Raw genomic sequence first — 13,879 nt, 5'->3', positions numbered from 1 at the left:
ATACACGCCCTTATTGGTTTATGGAATAGAAACATACAGTATTACCAAAACTATGGGGACACCTGCTCGTCGAACATCTCATTCCAAAATCATGGGCATTAGCATGGAGTTGGTCCCCCTTTAATGCTATAACAGCCTCCACTCTTCTGGGAAGGCTTTCCACTAGATGCACTAGAACATTGCTGCGGGGACATTTGGTCACAAGAGCATTAGTGATGTTGGGCGATTAGGTCTGACTCGCAGTCGGCATTCCAATTCATCCCAAAGGTGTTCGATGGAGTTGAGGTCAGGGCTCTGTGCAGGCCAGTCAAGTTCTTCCACACCGATCTCAACAAACAATTTCTGTATGGACCTCACTTTGTGAACATTGTCATGCTGAAACAGGAAAGGTCCTTCCCTAAACGGTTGCCACAAAGTTGGAAGCACAGAATCGTCTAGAATATCATTGTACGTTGTAAGATTTAAGATTTAACTTCACTGTAACTAAGGAGCCTAGCCCGAACCATGAAAAACTGCCCCAGATCATTATTCCTCCACCAAACTTTATAGTTTGCACTTTGCATTCGGGCTGTCAGACTGCCAGATGGTGAAGCTTGATTCATCACTTGGGTAGGGTTATATCCTTCTTGTTTGGCCCTGTCCAGGGGTATCATCAGATGGGGCCACAGTGTCTCCTGACCCCTCCTGTCTTAGTCTCCAGTATTTATGCTGCAGTAGTTTGTGGCAGGGGGGCTAGGGTCAGTTTGTTATATCTGGAGTGTCTGTCATATCTGTCTTATCCGGTGTCCTGTGTGAATTTAAGTATGCTCTCTCTAATTCTCTCTTTCTTTCTCTCTCTCAGAGGACCTGAGCCCTAGGACCATGCCTCAGGACTACCTAGCATGATGACTCCTTGCTGTCCCCAGTCCACCTGGCCATGCTGCTGCTCCAGTTTAAACTGTTCTGCCTGCGGCTATGGAACCCTGACCTGGTCACAGGAAGTGCTACCTGTCCCAGACCTGCTGTTTTCAACTCTCTAGAGACAGCAGGAGCGGTAGAGATACTCTTAATGATCGGCTATGAAAAGCCAACTGACATTTAATCCTGAGGTGCTGACTTGCTGCACCCTCGACAACTACTGTGATTATTATTATTTGGCCATGCTGGTCATTTATGAACATTTGAACATCTTGGCCATGTTCTGTTATAATCTCCACCCGGCACAGCCAGAAGAGGACTGGCCACCCCTCATAGCCTGGTTCCTCTATAGGTTATTCTTCCTAGGTTTTGGCTTTTCTAGGGAGTTTTACCTAGCCACCGTGCTTCTATACCTGCATTGCTTGCTGTTTGGGGTTTTAGGCTGGGTTTCTGTACAGTACTTTGAGATATCAGCTGATGTAAGAAGGGCTATATGCAGAATATCACAAAAGTGAGTACACCCCTCGCATTTTTGTAAATATGAGTATATTTTTTCATGTGACAACACTGAAGAAATGACACTCACTTTTGTTGCCAGCGAATTAGGCATTAATGGCTGTGTGTTGAGTTATTTTGAGGGGACAGCAAATTTACACTGTTATACAAGCTGTACACTCACTACTTTACATTGTAGCAATGTGTCATTTCTTCAGTGTTGACACATGAAATGATATACTCATATTTACAAAAATGTGAGGGGTGTACTCACTTTTGTGATATACTGTAAATAAATTTGATTTGAATTTGATTTCATTACTTCAGAGAACGTGTTTCCCCTGCTCCAAAGTCCAATGGCGGCAAGCTTTACACCACTCCAGCTGACACTTGGTATTGTGCCTGGTAATCTTCGGCTTGTGTGCGGCTGCTTGGTCATGGAAACCCATTTCATGAAGCTCCCGACGAACAGTTCTTGTGCTGATGTTGCTTCCAAAGGCCGTTTGGAACTCGGTAGTGAGTATTGCAACTGAGGACAGACAATTTATACGCACTATGCGCTTCAGCACTCGATGGTCCCGTTCTGTGAGTTTGTGTGGCCTACCACTTTGCGGCTGAGCCGTTGTTGCTCCTAGACGTTTCCACTTAACATTAACAGCCCTTACAGTTAACCGGGGCAGTTCTAGCAGGGCAGAAATTTGACAAACTTAGTTGTTGGAAAGGTGGCATCCTATGACGGTGCCATGTTGAATGTCACTGAACTCTTCAGTAAGGCTATTCTACTGCCAATGTTTGTCTATGGAGATTGCATGGCTGTGTGCTTGATTTCATACACCTGTCAGCAACAGGTGTGGCTGAAATAGCTATATCCACTAATTTGTAGCGGTGTCCACATACTTTTGTATATATAGTGTATCTAGACAATGCTCCGAAGAAGTTATTACGTTTGCTTGCTCACCCTTAATACCCATAGTTATGCATGATATGTGATACCTGAGATGTCCATACTAGGGTGTAAATTGACATCTCTTTGTAGATTGATTAAAACCAAGTAAAAATTGATAATTGAGTTAATGGGTAGAAAATAACAAGTGGAGCTGTTGCTTTCTTGATGAGGCAAAGAAAAATAACATGAAAAAGAGGATTAACATCTTTAATACTTCATTCATAATGTAGAAACCAATGACAATTTGGAAACCTAAACCTGCTAATCTCAGTACAGTTGAACGGCTCAACAATCAACATATGTAAACAGTTCATTAAATGTACAACGCTGAGGAAAACACTATACAACATGCCATCTTAAATTCTGACATTGGCAAATTTACATTGATATTTTTGATGTAGTTTGAGGTTACGGAGAACTGTGAAACTTTTACCACACTGAACACAATTAAATGGCTTTTGTCCACTGTGAAATCGCTCATGTCTTTGGCAGTTGTCCTGCCTTGTAAACATCTTGCCACAGAGTCTGCAACTGAAAGGTCTCTCACCCGTGTGAACACTCTGATGTGACTTAAGTCTATTTTTCTGAGTAAAACTTTTCCCACACTCAAGACATCTGTATGGCTTGACTCCAGCATGAGAGTGTTGGTGTGCTTCAAGTTGACAATGGCGGTGGAAGCTCTTTCCACACAATGAGCAGATGAACACTTTTTGGTTTGGCGCAGCTCTCCAAACATTTACCATCCTCTTCGTTTTCAATCTGTTCTTATTAAGAATATGCTCTTGGTTGTGTGAGTGTGACTCTGATGTAATCTCAGTTGCTCTGAAGAGCCCTTGTGAAGAAGGTCCTGGCTGCTGCATTCTGGGCTGTATAATCAAGCCCTCCCTCACAACAGGATGCAGAGTATCTCTGTACTGCCCCTGCACAACATGTATGGACTCAGACATGGCATTGTCATGATACACAGGATGCCTCTCAGGCTCCACTTTCAGTGGGACAGTGCTGAATATGTCATCCAGTGGTTTCCCTACAATGGACAAAGAGTTACAGGAAGGATGGGATGGGATGGGAGTGGGATATTGATCTGCCTGAGATGAGAACATCTGTAAGCATCTCCCTGTAGAGTAAGACCCATCTGGGTGGCCAGAATTATTCCCACTTAGTCCTTGTGTAACAGAGGACCACAGCTGACTATCACTCTCGTCCATTCTAAAGTCCACACTGTCTGTGAATCCTGGATCTTGTATGGTTCCCTGGGCTACATGTTCTTCCACCTGCTCTGCTTTCACCAGAAATTCCAGTCCACCCCTCGCCTCTTCAAGGTGTCCAGAACGCTGCAGCTCATTGAAGCTCTCTACTGGGTCCTCTACAGGCATAGTTTGGGATTTCTGGTCCTCTTCATCACCTGGAAGTTTGACAGTTTATGTCATTTTGAGAAATTATAAAGTCAAATAAGCAATAAAACACTGAACAATGCAAAATAACCTGACTTGTGCCACTAAGAGTAAGTTTGCCTCTCACCTTTTTGTGGAGTCCCACTCTCAACCTGAATTCCCTCGGCATGTTGCCTGTCATTTGTCACTCGTGTTGTTGCTTCCCTTTGAGCTTTCCTCAGTTCTCTTTCCATCAGCTGTAAACTATTTTGAAGGACTTCTATCTCATTTTCTTTCCGACACATTTCAAGCCGTAGGACTACAGTGCCCTCGTCTACAAGTTTGGTTATTTCTGCAACAGCTGACTTAGTTAGCACGTCCATGATGGCAGCTATTTGTTTACTGAAAGAAACAGACATTGTTTTTTAAAATAAACGTTGTTACACAAAAACGAATATGTAGTGCTTCGGTGAAATGTTTATAACAATCGTTTCTACTATTGTACAGTTCATTGAAGCTGGCTAGAAGCGTTGTTTGTGGGAAAAAAAGTTCTTCCGGAAAGCTTGATAACGGAAACGACGACAGAAAGGGTTACCATAAACTTTCTAATAAATGCCCTTTTATGTGGATATTTCTGTGAAATCAGTCAAACAGCTACTTATAAAATTGAAAACACAAATAAGATAATCAGTTCTCTGCAGAAGAAGTTAATTCCCCAAAACAATTAAAAAATAATTGGTTTATGGAATTGATACAAATTACGACAAAACATCTCTAGACAATGCTCCGAAGAAGTTATTAAATGTGGTAGCTCATCCTTAAATCCATGGTTATGCATGAGATGTGATACCTGACATTTCCATACTTGAGTGTAAATTGACAACCCTTTGCAGATTGATTGAAACCAAATTAAAATTGTAAGTTAGGTTAACTTAATAGGTTGAAAATAGCAACAAAAGGGAGGACATTTACAGAGAGAAAATCAGTTTTCTGAGTAGCCCTGAATCTAAGTGGGACGGTTCTAGGCCCAGACTGAAGAGACCCACAGGGTTCCAGCTCTCACGGAACCCAACCTGCCAGCACAAAACAGCAGCGCTAGTCATATAAAACACACACATACTGGACAAACTATCTGACATGCTATGAGAAACATGACAAGTTATATCAACAAGTAAATTGTGTATTCCTCCAATTCTGATGTAGGTTATAATACCCAACAACTAGGCCTAATAGTCATTCAGCTTGGTGTGGCCATGAGAAAACATGATACATGATGTGTGCGTGTGACAAACAAGTGGTTTTCAGCCAGCTGAATAATATGACAGTGACTTTTAATCAAAATCCAACAGTGGAGCTTAATCAATAAAATAAAGCATTTGGGGTTGTCATAATTGAATATAGGCCTAAAATCAATATATGTTTGAATAAACCCTTATAAAAGTGGAGAGCTTTGAGACTACACTTTAGAAACCAGGTAGCTCGTAAATCGGCTCAGTGGTTTACATCTTTGATTTTCACTCTGTCGCTGCACCAGAAGTTCAGCGGGACTTTGCAGTCCACGATGAGGCGCAATGTAGAGCCGCAGAGAGTAGGGACTGGTGTCCGTTGCATCGTAGTCACTTGCATTACCCAAAATACCACATAGAGAAAACGTTCACTAAGTGTGTCGTTGGCGCATGTGTTGATACTGATGGGATCGAAAGAAAGGCAGTGCTGCTCTCAGATCAGCTTTATCCATTCAAATCTTACCTTAATATCAGAATTATTTAACGTGGTCTCGGGACAATTTGTATTATTCTGTAGGTGAATATGTAACACTACATCAAATACAACAAGTATTGACCTTCCCGTGAAATGCTTACAAGCCCATAACTCTTCTTGAACTGCACTGTTGGTTAAGAAAATATTTACCAAATAGACTAAAGTAAAAAATAATAAAAAAGTAACACAATAAGAATACCAATAACGAGGCTATATACAGGGGGTACCGCTACTGAGTCAGTGGGTGGGGGTACAGGTTAGTTGAGGTAATGTGTACATGTAGGTAGGGTTGAAGTGACAATGCACTGATAATAAACAGAGAGTAGCAGCAGTGTAAATAGTCCGGTGGCGATTTTATTAATTGTTCAGCAGTCTTATGACTTTGGGGGCTGTTGAGAGGCCTTTTGGTCCCAGACTTGGTGCTCCAGTACTGCTTGCTGTGCAGTAGCAGAGAAAACAATCTACAACTTGGGTGGTTAGAGTCTCTGACAATTTTATGGACTTTTCTCTGACACCGCCTATTATGTAGGTCCTGGATGGCAGGAATCTTGGCCCCAGTGATGTACTGGACCGTACGCACTACCCCTCTGTAGCGCCTTACAGTCAGATGACGAGCAGTTGCCATACCAGGCAGCGATACAACCGGTCAGGATGCTCGATGGTGCATCTGTAGAACCTTTAGAGGATCTGGGGACCCATGCCAAATATTTTCAGTCTCCTGGGGGGAAGGTTTTGTTGTGTTCTCTTCACGACTGTCTTGGTATGTTTGGACCACTGAGGCTAGGTAACACAGTCACCACTGATAAATCCATGATAATCTAAAATTTCAATAAGCATTTCTCAACAGCTGGCCATGCCTTCCTCCTGGCTACTACTTTGCAGACAGAGTTAAGTGTGTCAAATCGGAGGGCATGTTGTCCGGACCTCTAGCAGTCTATATGGGGGTACCACAGGGTTAAATTCTCAGGCCGACTCTTTTCTCTGTATATACCAATGATGTCGCTCTTGCTGCGGGCAATTCCCTGCAATACTTATTTTCCACCATAATTTGCAAATAAATTCATAAAAAAATCCTACAATGTGATTTTCTGGATTTTTTTCCCTAATTTTGTCTGTCATAGTTGAAGTGTACCTATGATGAAAATTACAGGCCTCTCTCATCTTTTTAAGTGGGAGAACTTGCACAATTGGTGGCTGACTAAATATTTTTTTTGCCCCACTGTACATGTGATATGAGTAATGTGAGATGTAATATTATTAAAGTTGCATTATTTAAAATGGCATTGTTTAAAGTGACTAGTGATCCATTTATTAAATTGTCCAGTGATTGGGTCTCAGTGTAGGCAGCAGCCTCACTGAGTTAGTGATGGCTATTTAACAGTCTGATAGCCTTGAGATTGAAAAATAGCTTCTATCTCTCAGTCCCAGTTTTGATGCATCTGTACTGACCTCGCCTTCTGGATTATAGCGGTGTGAACAGGCAGTGGCTCGGGTGGTTGTCCTTGCTGATCTTGTTGGCCTTCCTGTGACATCGGGTGCTGTAGGTGTCATGGAGGGCAGGTAGTTTGCCCCCGGTGATGCGTTGTGCAGACCGCACCACCCTCTGGAGAGCCTTGCGGTTGAAGGTGTCGTGGGGGATCGTTTCAAAATATAACACTTACAAGAACTTGTGAATTCAATATAGGCTTTTAATACAAACATATCAGAAGCCTAGATGGTCCGCGGAACACACACTTTCCCAGAGCACTGGCTCTGTATTTATACACACACAGTATATGAGTCCATTCCATATGTTAATGAAGTTACTTCCCTCAGGTCATCGGCCACCATTATCTTTCAGTCCAGGCTTCCAGCTTGTTCATGCCTAATAACGCCTGTATCCGCTCTTGATTAGATTACAATGGTGGCAGGACCCTCTCGTGTCCTAAAATTAATATATATCTATCTTACCCTAAGCACTTATGGCCTTTAACCTAAGCACTTATGTCCTTTACCCTAAGCACTTATGGCCTTTACCCTAAGCACTTATGTTTGTTCCTCTCTATCTAATCTTTATAATGGTGTCCTGCTCTTTTCATAATAGATCATGTATTTAAGGGTCACCTCCTCCTCTTTGCCCTAAGCCCTTGTGCACTTTAAGGCACGTATGGCTTCGGCCATTACACTTATGTCTGTTTAATCTTTGGTTTTCTGTCCGCTTTCTGTTTGTGGTCTAATGTATACCTATCTTTGCTCAATAGTGTCATATCTGTCTCTATATGTAACAATAACTACAACAAATGCGGTGCAGTTGCCGTACCAGGCTGTGATACAGCCCGACAGGATGCTCTCGATTGTGCATCTGTAAAAGTTTGTCAGGGAATTGGGTGACAGAATAAATTTATTCAGCCTCCTGAGGTTGAAGAGGCGCTGTTGCGCCTTCTTCACCACACTGTCAATGTGGGTGGGCCATTTCAGTTTGTCTGTGATGTGTACGCCTAGGGACTTAACTTTCCACCTCCACCTTGTCTAGACATTTTAACGATTAAAAGGCCAAAATTTTCACCCCAAAAAAGTCAAGAGTAGTAAATTGGGTTCAATTCCAAATTAAATGTTACAAAATTAACGGTGGGGGAGGTGTTGGTCAAGTATTAATAGTAAATTGTTTGCCCTGGATCGGCGCACCAAGAAAATGCGTCTTCACATGTTGCCGGTCACCAGCTAATATATTTTTTAAACATTTTTTAAACATGTTTTTTTGGTGGTTAGACACTTTTTTTCAGACAATAATGAAATTGGACAAATCAGTGGGAAGTTTGGAAGCAGGGATTAAACTCTGTTCTCAGGTGGAAAGTGTAACCCCTACACAGGAAATAGTTATATTAATGGTTGATGACAGTGGGTAACCAAATCATAGATTGCAGTTTCCTTTAACATAGACTGCTTTCAAGATAAGGACACACACATTTTGTATTTTGGGTATTCTCTCTTTAAAATAGGGATGGGAAAAAAATCCTGCTCGCTCTCCAGGAGGGTTAGCCACCCCTGATCGATGTTTCCCAAGTGCTGGGTGTTTGAAAATGTTCTGGTTATAACAATATATTTCTCAAAATCTCTGCATAGACAAAATATACGTTTATGAGGTGTGAGTCCCCCAATCATCTCTGCCTAAAGTGCCTGGAGCATTTCATATCCAATGCTTATCTGTATGACTTATTCAAAACTGTAAATGAATGGCTGAAAAAATACATAGCCTCCTATAATTAATTTTGAAAGACAATTAGGCATATCAGATTTCAAATATGTGATTACACTGGCAAAATTGTGATGAAGCGGAATAAAACAAGTTTTTGGGAACAATAGTAGTGTTCTTGGTGACAAGTATATCAATTACCCTATATTTTAGCCCATTGTTAAGAATGAGAATTGTTCCACTGACCTGGTGAATGAAGTAAATATAAAATGCCCTTTAGACGACCCTACACTCCAACCAAATAATTATATTTATTTCCCCCCTAGAATCAGGTCACTCTACCAAACTTCTATGCTAAAATATACTGTCGGTCTCTATCTGCTGCTTTTCGATGTCACAGCCTACATGCCAATCACCAAACGAGGGGACTAATGCAAGTGTGGATTAAATCAACTTTAGTGCATGCTGTCAAAAGGCTGTATTCTGCAATAGAGTTGGGAGTAACAGCAAACTAATTTTGTTGACAACATTGTACTTAAAACAGAGCTACCGTGTTGCTCTTTTTACAGTTTTATAAACTCAGCGGAGAATGTTCTCTCTCCCCATTCAGCACCCCATTAATATTGTGTTTTTTCTTTAAAAAAGTGCATCCAATCATCTTGATCCATTACATAACTAGACCAATCATGCTAATGTGCCACAGTTCAGTGCCGTGGCAAGACAGGCCAATAATGAGAGGTTCCGCTTGTGATGTTATTAAATTGCAGGTGCAGATGCTCCGATTTCAAAACCATTTGGATCACAGTTGAAAATGACTAATTTGAAAAATTAATTAGAAAAATAAAAACAGTACTTTTCGATGTGTGAGAAGAGGCTCAAATGAGTGTCTCACGGCCAATGCGTTAGAGTTGGCAGCTCTGGGTAAGGCAAACAGTTCAGAGATTTAACGATGCTCCTACAAAGGATCGAACGATGAGCTTAACCTTAAACCGGCCCTGGAGCAGCAAGTCTCAGCCTCTGGGCCAAAACAAATTTTGAAACATCTTTCTGACAGTCGCACTTGGGACAGTGGACACCTAGTTACAACGGGAAGAAACAATTAGGCTATTATTATCAGTCATGTCAAAACCAACAGGGTACAAAATCTTCAAGCAGTAATGTTAATCATGCAACTTATGTTACAAAAGGCTCTGCACATCCAGTAAGCCTAGCTGGCAGTCGAACAACAATTCAACTATCCGTAAACAAATAGTGGTTGATTGACAGTTTCACATTTCGCTGCATTGCACTGCAAACTCCTTGTAGAAATGTTAGATGTTTTACAATGCAATCATCAAATGTAAACTTTATTTCAACCCCAAAATGTACTAACTCGAACTGCTGCTACGATCAGGCAACAAAGTAACACTATTGGACGTGCTACGGAAATGAATGATAAATACAAGAGAATATGCACAAAGCAATTTAAGATAGCATGCAGCTGTTGCTCTCTTGATGAGGCAAAGATAAATCACATTAAGAAGAGGTTTCAGTCTCCTTTTCACCTCATCTTACGCCCAATTTACTTAACTATGTATACTAAATACGTATATATATATATTTTATATACTTATATATGTGTAACTACATACTTGACTGTATGTTTGTTTATTCCATGTGTAACTCTGTTGTTGTTTGTGTCGTACTGCTTTGCTTTATCTTGGCCAGGTCGCAGTTGTAAATGAGAACTTGTTCTCAACTGGCCTACCTGGTTAAATAAAGGTGAAATAAAAACATTAAAACTGAAGGCGGTCGTCCAGGTAAGTCATGACAAAGCACAAGTAAAAATGTTTTACCCTTTAGTTTGTGGTGTACTTTACTGTACTTATACATCACTGGATGACATCTTGAAATACTTGATTGAAAACCTCATCCTGCTAATCTCAGTACAGTTGAACAGTTAATATGAACAGGTCATTAAGTGTACAATGCTGAGGAAAACAGAACATGCAATCATACATTCTGACATTGGCAAATTTATTTACATTGATGTTTTTGATGTAGTTTGAGGTTACAGAGAACTGTGAAACTTTTACCACACAGCACACAACTAAATGGCTTTTGTCCACTGTGAAATCGCTCATGTGTTTGGCAGTTGTCCTGCCTTGCAAACCTCTTGCCACAGAGTCTGCAACTGAAAGGTCTCTCACCCGTGTGAACACTCTGATGTGACTTAAGTCTTTGTTTCTGAGTAAAACTTTTCCCACACTCAAGACATCTGTATGGCTTGACTCCAGCATGAGAGTGTTGGTGTGCTTCAAGTTGACAATGGCGGTGGAAGCTCTTTCCACACAATGAGCAGATTAACACTTTTTGGTTTGGCGCAGCTCTCCAAACATTTACCATCCTCTTTGTTTTCAATCTGTTCTTATTAAGAATATGCTCTTGGTTGTGTGAGTGTGACTCTGATGTAATCTCAGTTGCTCTCAAGAGCCCTTGTGAAGAAGGTCCTGGCTGCTGCATTCTGGGATGTAAAATCAAGCCCTCCCTCACAACAGGATGCAGAGTATCTCTGTACTGCCCCTGCACAACATGTATGGACTCAGACATGGCATTGTCAAGATACACAGGATGCCTCTCAGGCTCCACTTTCAGTGGGACAGTGCTGAATATGTCATCCAGTGGTTTCCCTACAATGGACAAGGAGTTACAGGAAGGATGGGATGGGATGGGAGTGGGATATTGATCTGCCTGAGATGAGAACATCTGTAAGCATCTCCCTGTAGAGTAAGACCCATCTGGGTGGCCAGAATTATTCCCACTTAGTCCTTGTGTAACAGAGGACCACAGCTGACTATCTCTCTCGTCCATTCTAAAGTCCACACTGTCTGTGATTCCTGGATCTTGTATGGTTCCTTGGGCTACATGTTCTTCCACCTGCTCTGCTTTCACCAGAAACTCCAGTCCACCCCTCGCCTCTTCAAGGTGTCCAGAACACTGCAGCTCATTGAAGCTCTCTACTGGGTCCTCTACAGGCATGGCTTGGCCTTTTTGGTTCACTTCATCACCTGGAAGTAGAGTAATTGTAAAGTCAAATAAGCAATAAAACAACACCTTGAACAATGCAAAATAACCTGACTTGACAGCACCAAATGTCAGCATGCCTCGGGTGTATTTACAACAAGGGGTGTGGTCCTTGTAGCTCAGTTGGTAGAGCATGGTGCTTGTAGCATCAGGGTAGTGGGTTAGATTCCCAGACACCGATGCAAAAAAAAATATGCATGCATGACTAAGCTGCTTTGGATAAGAGTCTTCTAAATGGCATATATATATATATCATTACATACTGCATATTGCTTTCAATTGTATCTGTGGGAAGCCAGAAGTTACAACAGACCTGTTTAACCCAATGCTTGCTGTTGCTTGTTAATTTGTCCCGGGATATTTGCGACGTGTCCGGTCTGGTCAGCATGTTAGACCCTCACCAAAACACACGTAACATGCTACACAAGTTATTAGTTGCGAAGGGGTTATTCTACATAGAAGATCATAGGAAATCCCAGGACATAGTGTCTAAGCTCACAACTACAGTTTTCACTGCCTAGTTGGATATTAATTTCCCAATGAGAAAACACGTTTCTGTACTTACAGCATTAATATCAATTAATTTTTAAATCAGGATTTGCTTTGGCGGACCTTTTATTGACATTAGTCAAAAAAAATCACGGATGCAACTATTTGTCAAATTGTTTTATGTTCTACTTATACAACGGGTTGGTCTTATCCTGAATGCTGAATGATTAAAACCGCATTCTGCCTACACAAGTTACCACCAGCTAAATCAATGACGTTAAAATGCCTATTTACTCTGTTCCATCCGACTGTGCAATCCGCTGTCTCGTCAACCTAGCCAGGCAATTTATAAACGTAATATCCACTATAAAAAGCATCTAGACATTATCTCACATTTCTTTTAGACTATCATTTAGATTTCAACAGCAGAGATTTGTCTGTCGATTGTTTCCAAATCTCCAGCTGTCCTATAGTAATGAACGAGTCGGGACGAGACAGTGTTTCTCAGGCAGTCGAAATCATGAATCAGCTGGCATCCTTTTTATGGATACAATGGAAAGCAACGCTAGTGTATGTAAATTTACCCGCGTTGCTAAAAGCACATACTCTTACCTTTTTGTGGAGTCCCACTCCCAACCTGGATTTCCTCAGCATGTTGCCTGTCATTTGTCACTCGTGTTGCTGCTTCTCGTTGAGCTTTCCTCAATTCTCTTTCCATCAGCTGTAAACTATTTTGAAGCCCTTCTATCTCATTTTCTTTCCGACACATTTCAAGCCGTAGCACGACGGTGCCCTCGTCTACAAGTTTGGTTATTTCTGCAACTGCTGCCTTTGATAGCACATCCATGATTGCAGCTATTTGTGTACTGAAAGAAACAGTGTTAGACATTGTTCTTCAAATAAAATCACTGCTGTTATACAAAAACGAATCTGTAGTGCTGGTGCCTCTGGGAAATGTTTATAACAGAATCGTTTCGACAACTGTACAGCTTACCGAAACTGGCAAGCCACATTGTTTGGTAAAAAAAGAAGTCTGGAAAGATGGATAACGGAAATGACGACAAAGGTTTTCCCTAAACTTCGTCTTCGGCGAGGTTTAACGGAAGTTGGCATCCAATACGTTACATTACCGCATCCAACTGAACTATTTTTTACTTAACTAGGCAAGTCAATCCTGAAGAACAAGTTCTTCTTTACAATGACGGCCTACGGGGAACAATGGGTAAACTGCCTTATTCAGGGCCAGAATGACAGACAGATGAACAATCAAAAAAACCTTAAAATGGGGGTGCCACTGGAAGGTTGGAGCTGAACTTTGTAAGATGTATGTGTATGTCGAACATGTATTTACCTTTGGTCACTATTTCAACATATTGTGGTCCTTCTGTAGCACAGTTGGTAGAGCATGGCGCTTGTAACGCCAGGGTAGTGGGTTCGATTCCCAGAACCACCCATACGTAGAATGTATGCACACATGACTGTAAGTCGCTTTGGATAAAAGCGTCTGCTAAATGGCATATATTATTATTATTATATATTATATTTAACCTTGTCAGCTTGGAGATTCGATCCAGCAACCTTTTAGTTACTGGCACAATGCTCTAACCACTAGTCTACCTGCCGCCCCACTACACTTTGTGATACAAAATGTGCAAGGGGAACCAGAAAAAAAATTGTATACAT

General features: G+C 41.4%; 2 protein-coding genes across 2 annotated transcripts; both read right to left on the bottom strand.

Moving 5' to 3' along the window:
• Window positions 1–2,669: 2,669 nt before the first annotated feature.
• Window positions 2,670–4,287, bottom strand: LOC118401917 (zinc finger protein 263-like). The gene is made up of 2 exons (XM_035799607.2): window positions 3,860–4,287; window positions 2,670–3,743 (listed from the first exon to the last, which is right to left on the bottom strand). Exons 1-2 carry the CDS (start codon window positions 4,128–4,130, stop codon window positions 2,695–2,697), a joined length of 1,320 nt encoding a protein of 439 aa, XP_035655500.1. The 5' UTR covers window positions 4,131–4,287; the 3' UTR covers window positions 2,670–2,694.
• Window positions 4,288–10,641: 6,354 nt separating this feature from the next.
• LOC118401918 (zinc finger protein 69 homolog) lies at window positions 10,642–13,312 on the bottom strand. Its single transcript, XM_035799608.2, has 2 exons — window positions 12,809–13,312; window positions 10,642–11,691 (listed from the first exon to the last, which is right to left on the bottom strand). Exons 1-2 carry the CDS (start codon window positions 13,083–13,085, stop codon window positions 10,661–10,663), a joined length of 1,308 nt encoding a protein of 435 aa, XP_035655501.1. The 5' UTR covers window positions 13,086–13,312; the 3' UTR covers window positions 10,642–10,660.
• Window positions 13,313–13,879: the final 567 nt, after the last annotated feature.

This window comes from Oncorhynchus keta, chromosome 23, assembly GCF_023373465.1.
Source record: "Oncorhynchus keta strain PuntledgeMale-10-30-2019 chromosome 23, Oket_V2, whole genome shotgun sequence".
Lineage (NCBI taxonomy): Eukaryota > Metazoa > Chordata > Actinopteri > Salmoniformes > Salmonidae > Oncorhynchus > Oncorhynchus keta.
Note: the sequence above shows the minus strand (reverse complement) of the source record. Positions and strands in the feature narration are given on the sequence as shown.

Coding starts and splice junctions, on each gene's coding strand:
- LOC118401918 (XM_035799608.2), bottom strand. CDS start 13,085: ATGTCTAACACTGTTTCTTTCAGTACACAAATAGCTGCAATCATGGAT. Junction 11,692..12,808: donor GAGTGGGACTCCACAAAAAG/GTAAGAGTATGT, acceptor CTCTACTTCCAG/GTGATGAAGTGAACCAAAAA.
- LOC118401917 (XM_035799607.2), bottom strand. CDS start 4,130: ATGTCTGTTTCTTTCAGTAAACAAATAGCTGCCATCATGGACGTGCTA. Junction 3,744..3,859: donor GAGTGGGACTCCACAAAAAG/GTGAGAGGCAAA, acceptor TCAAACTTCCAG/GTGATGAAGAGGACCAGAAA.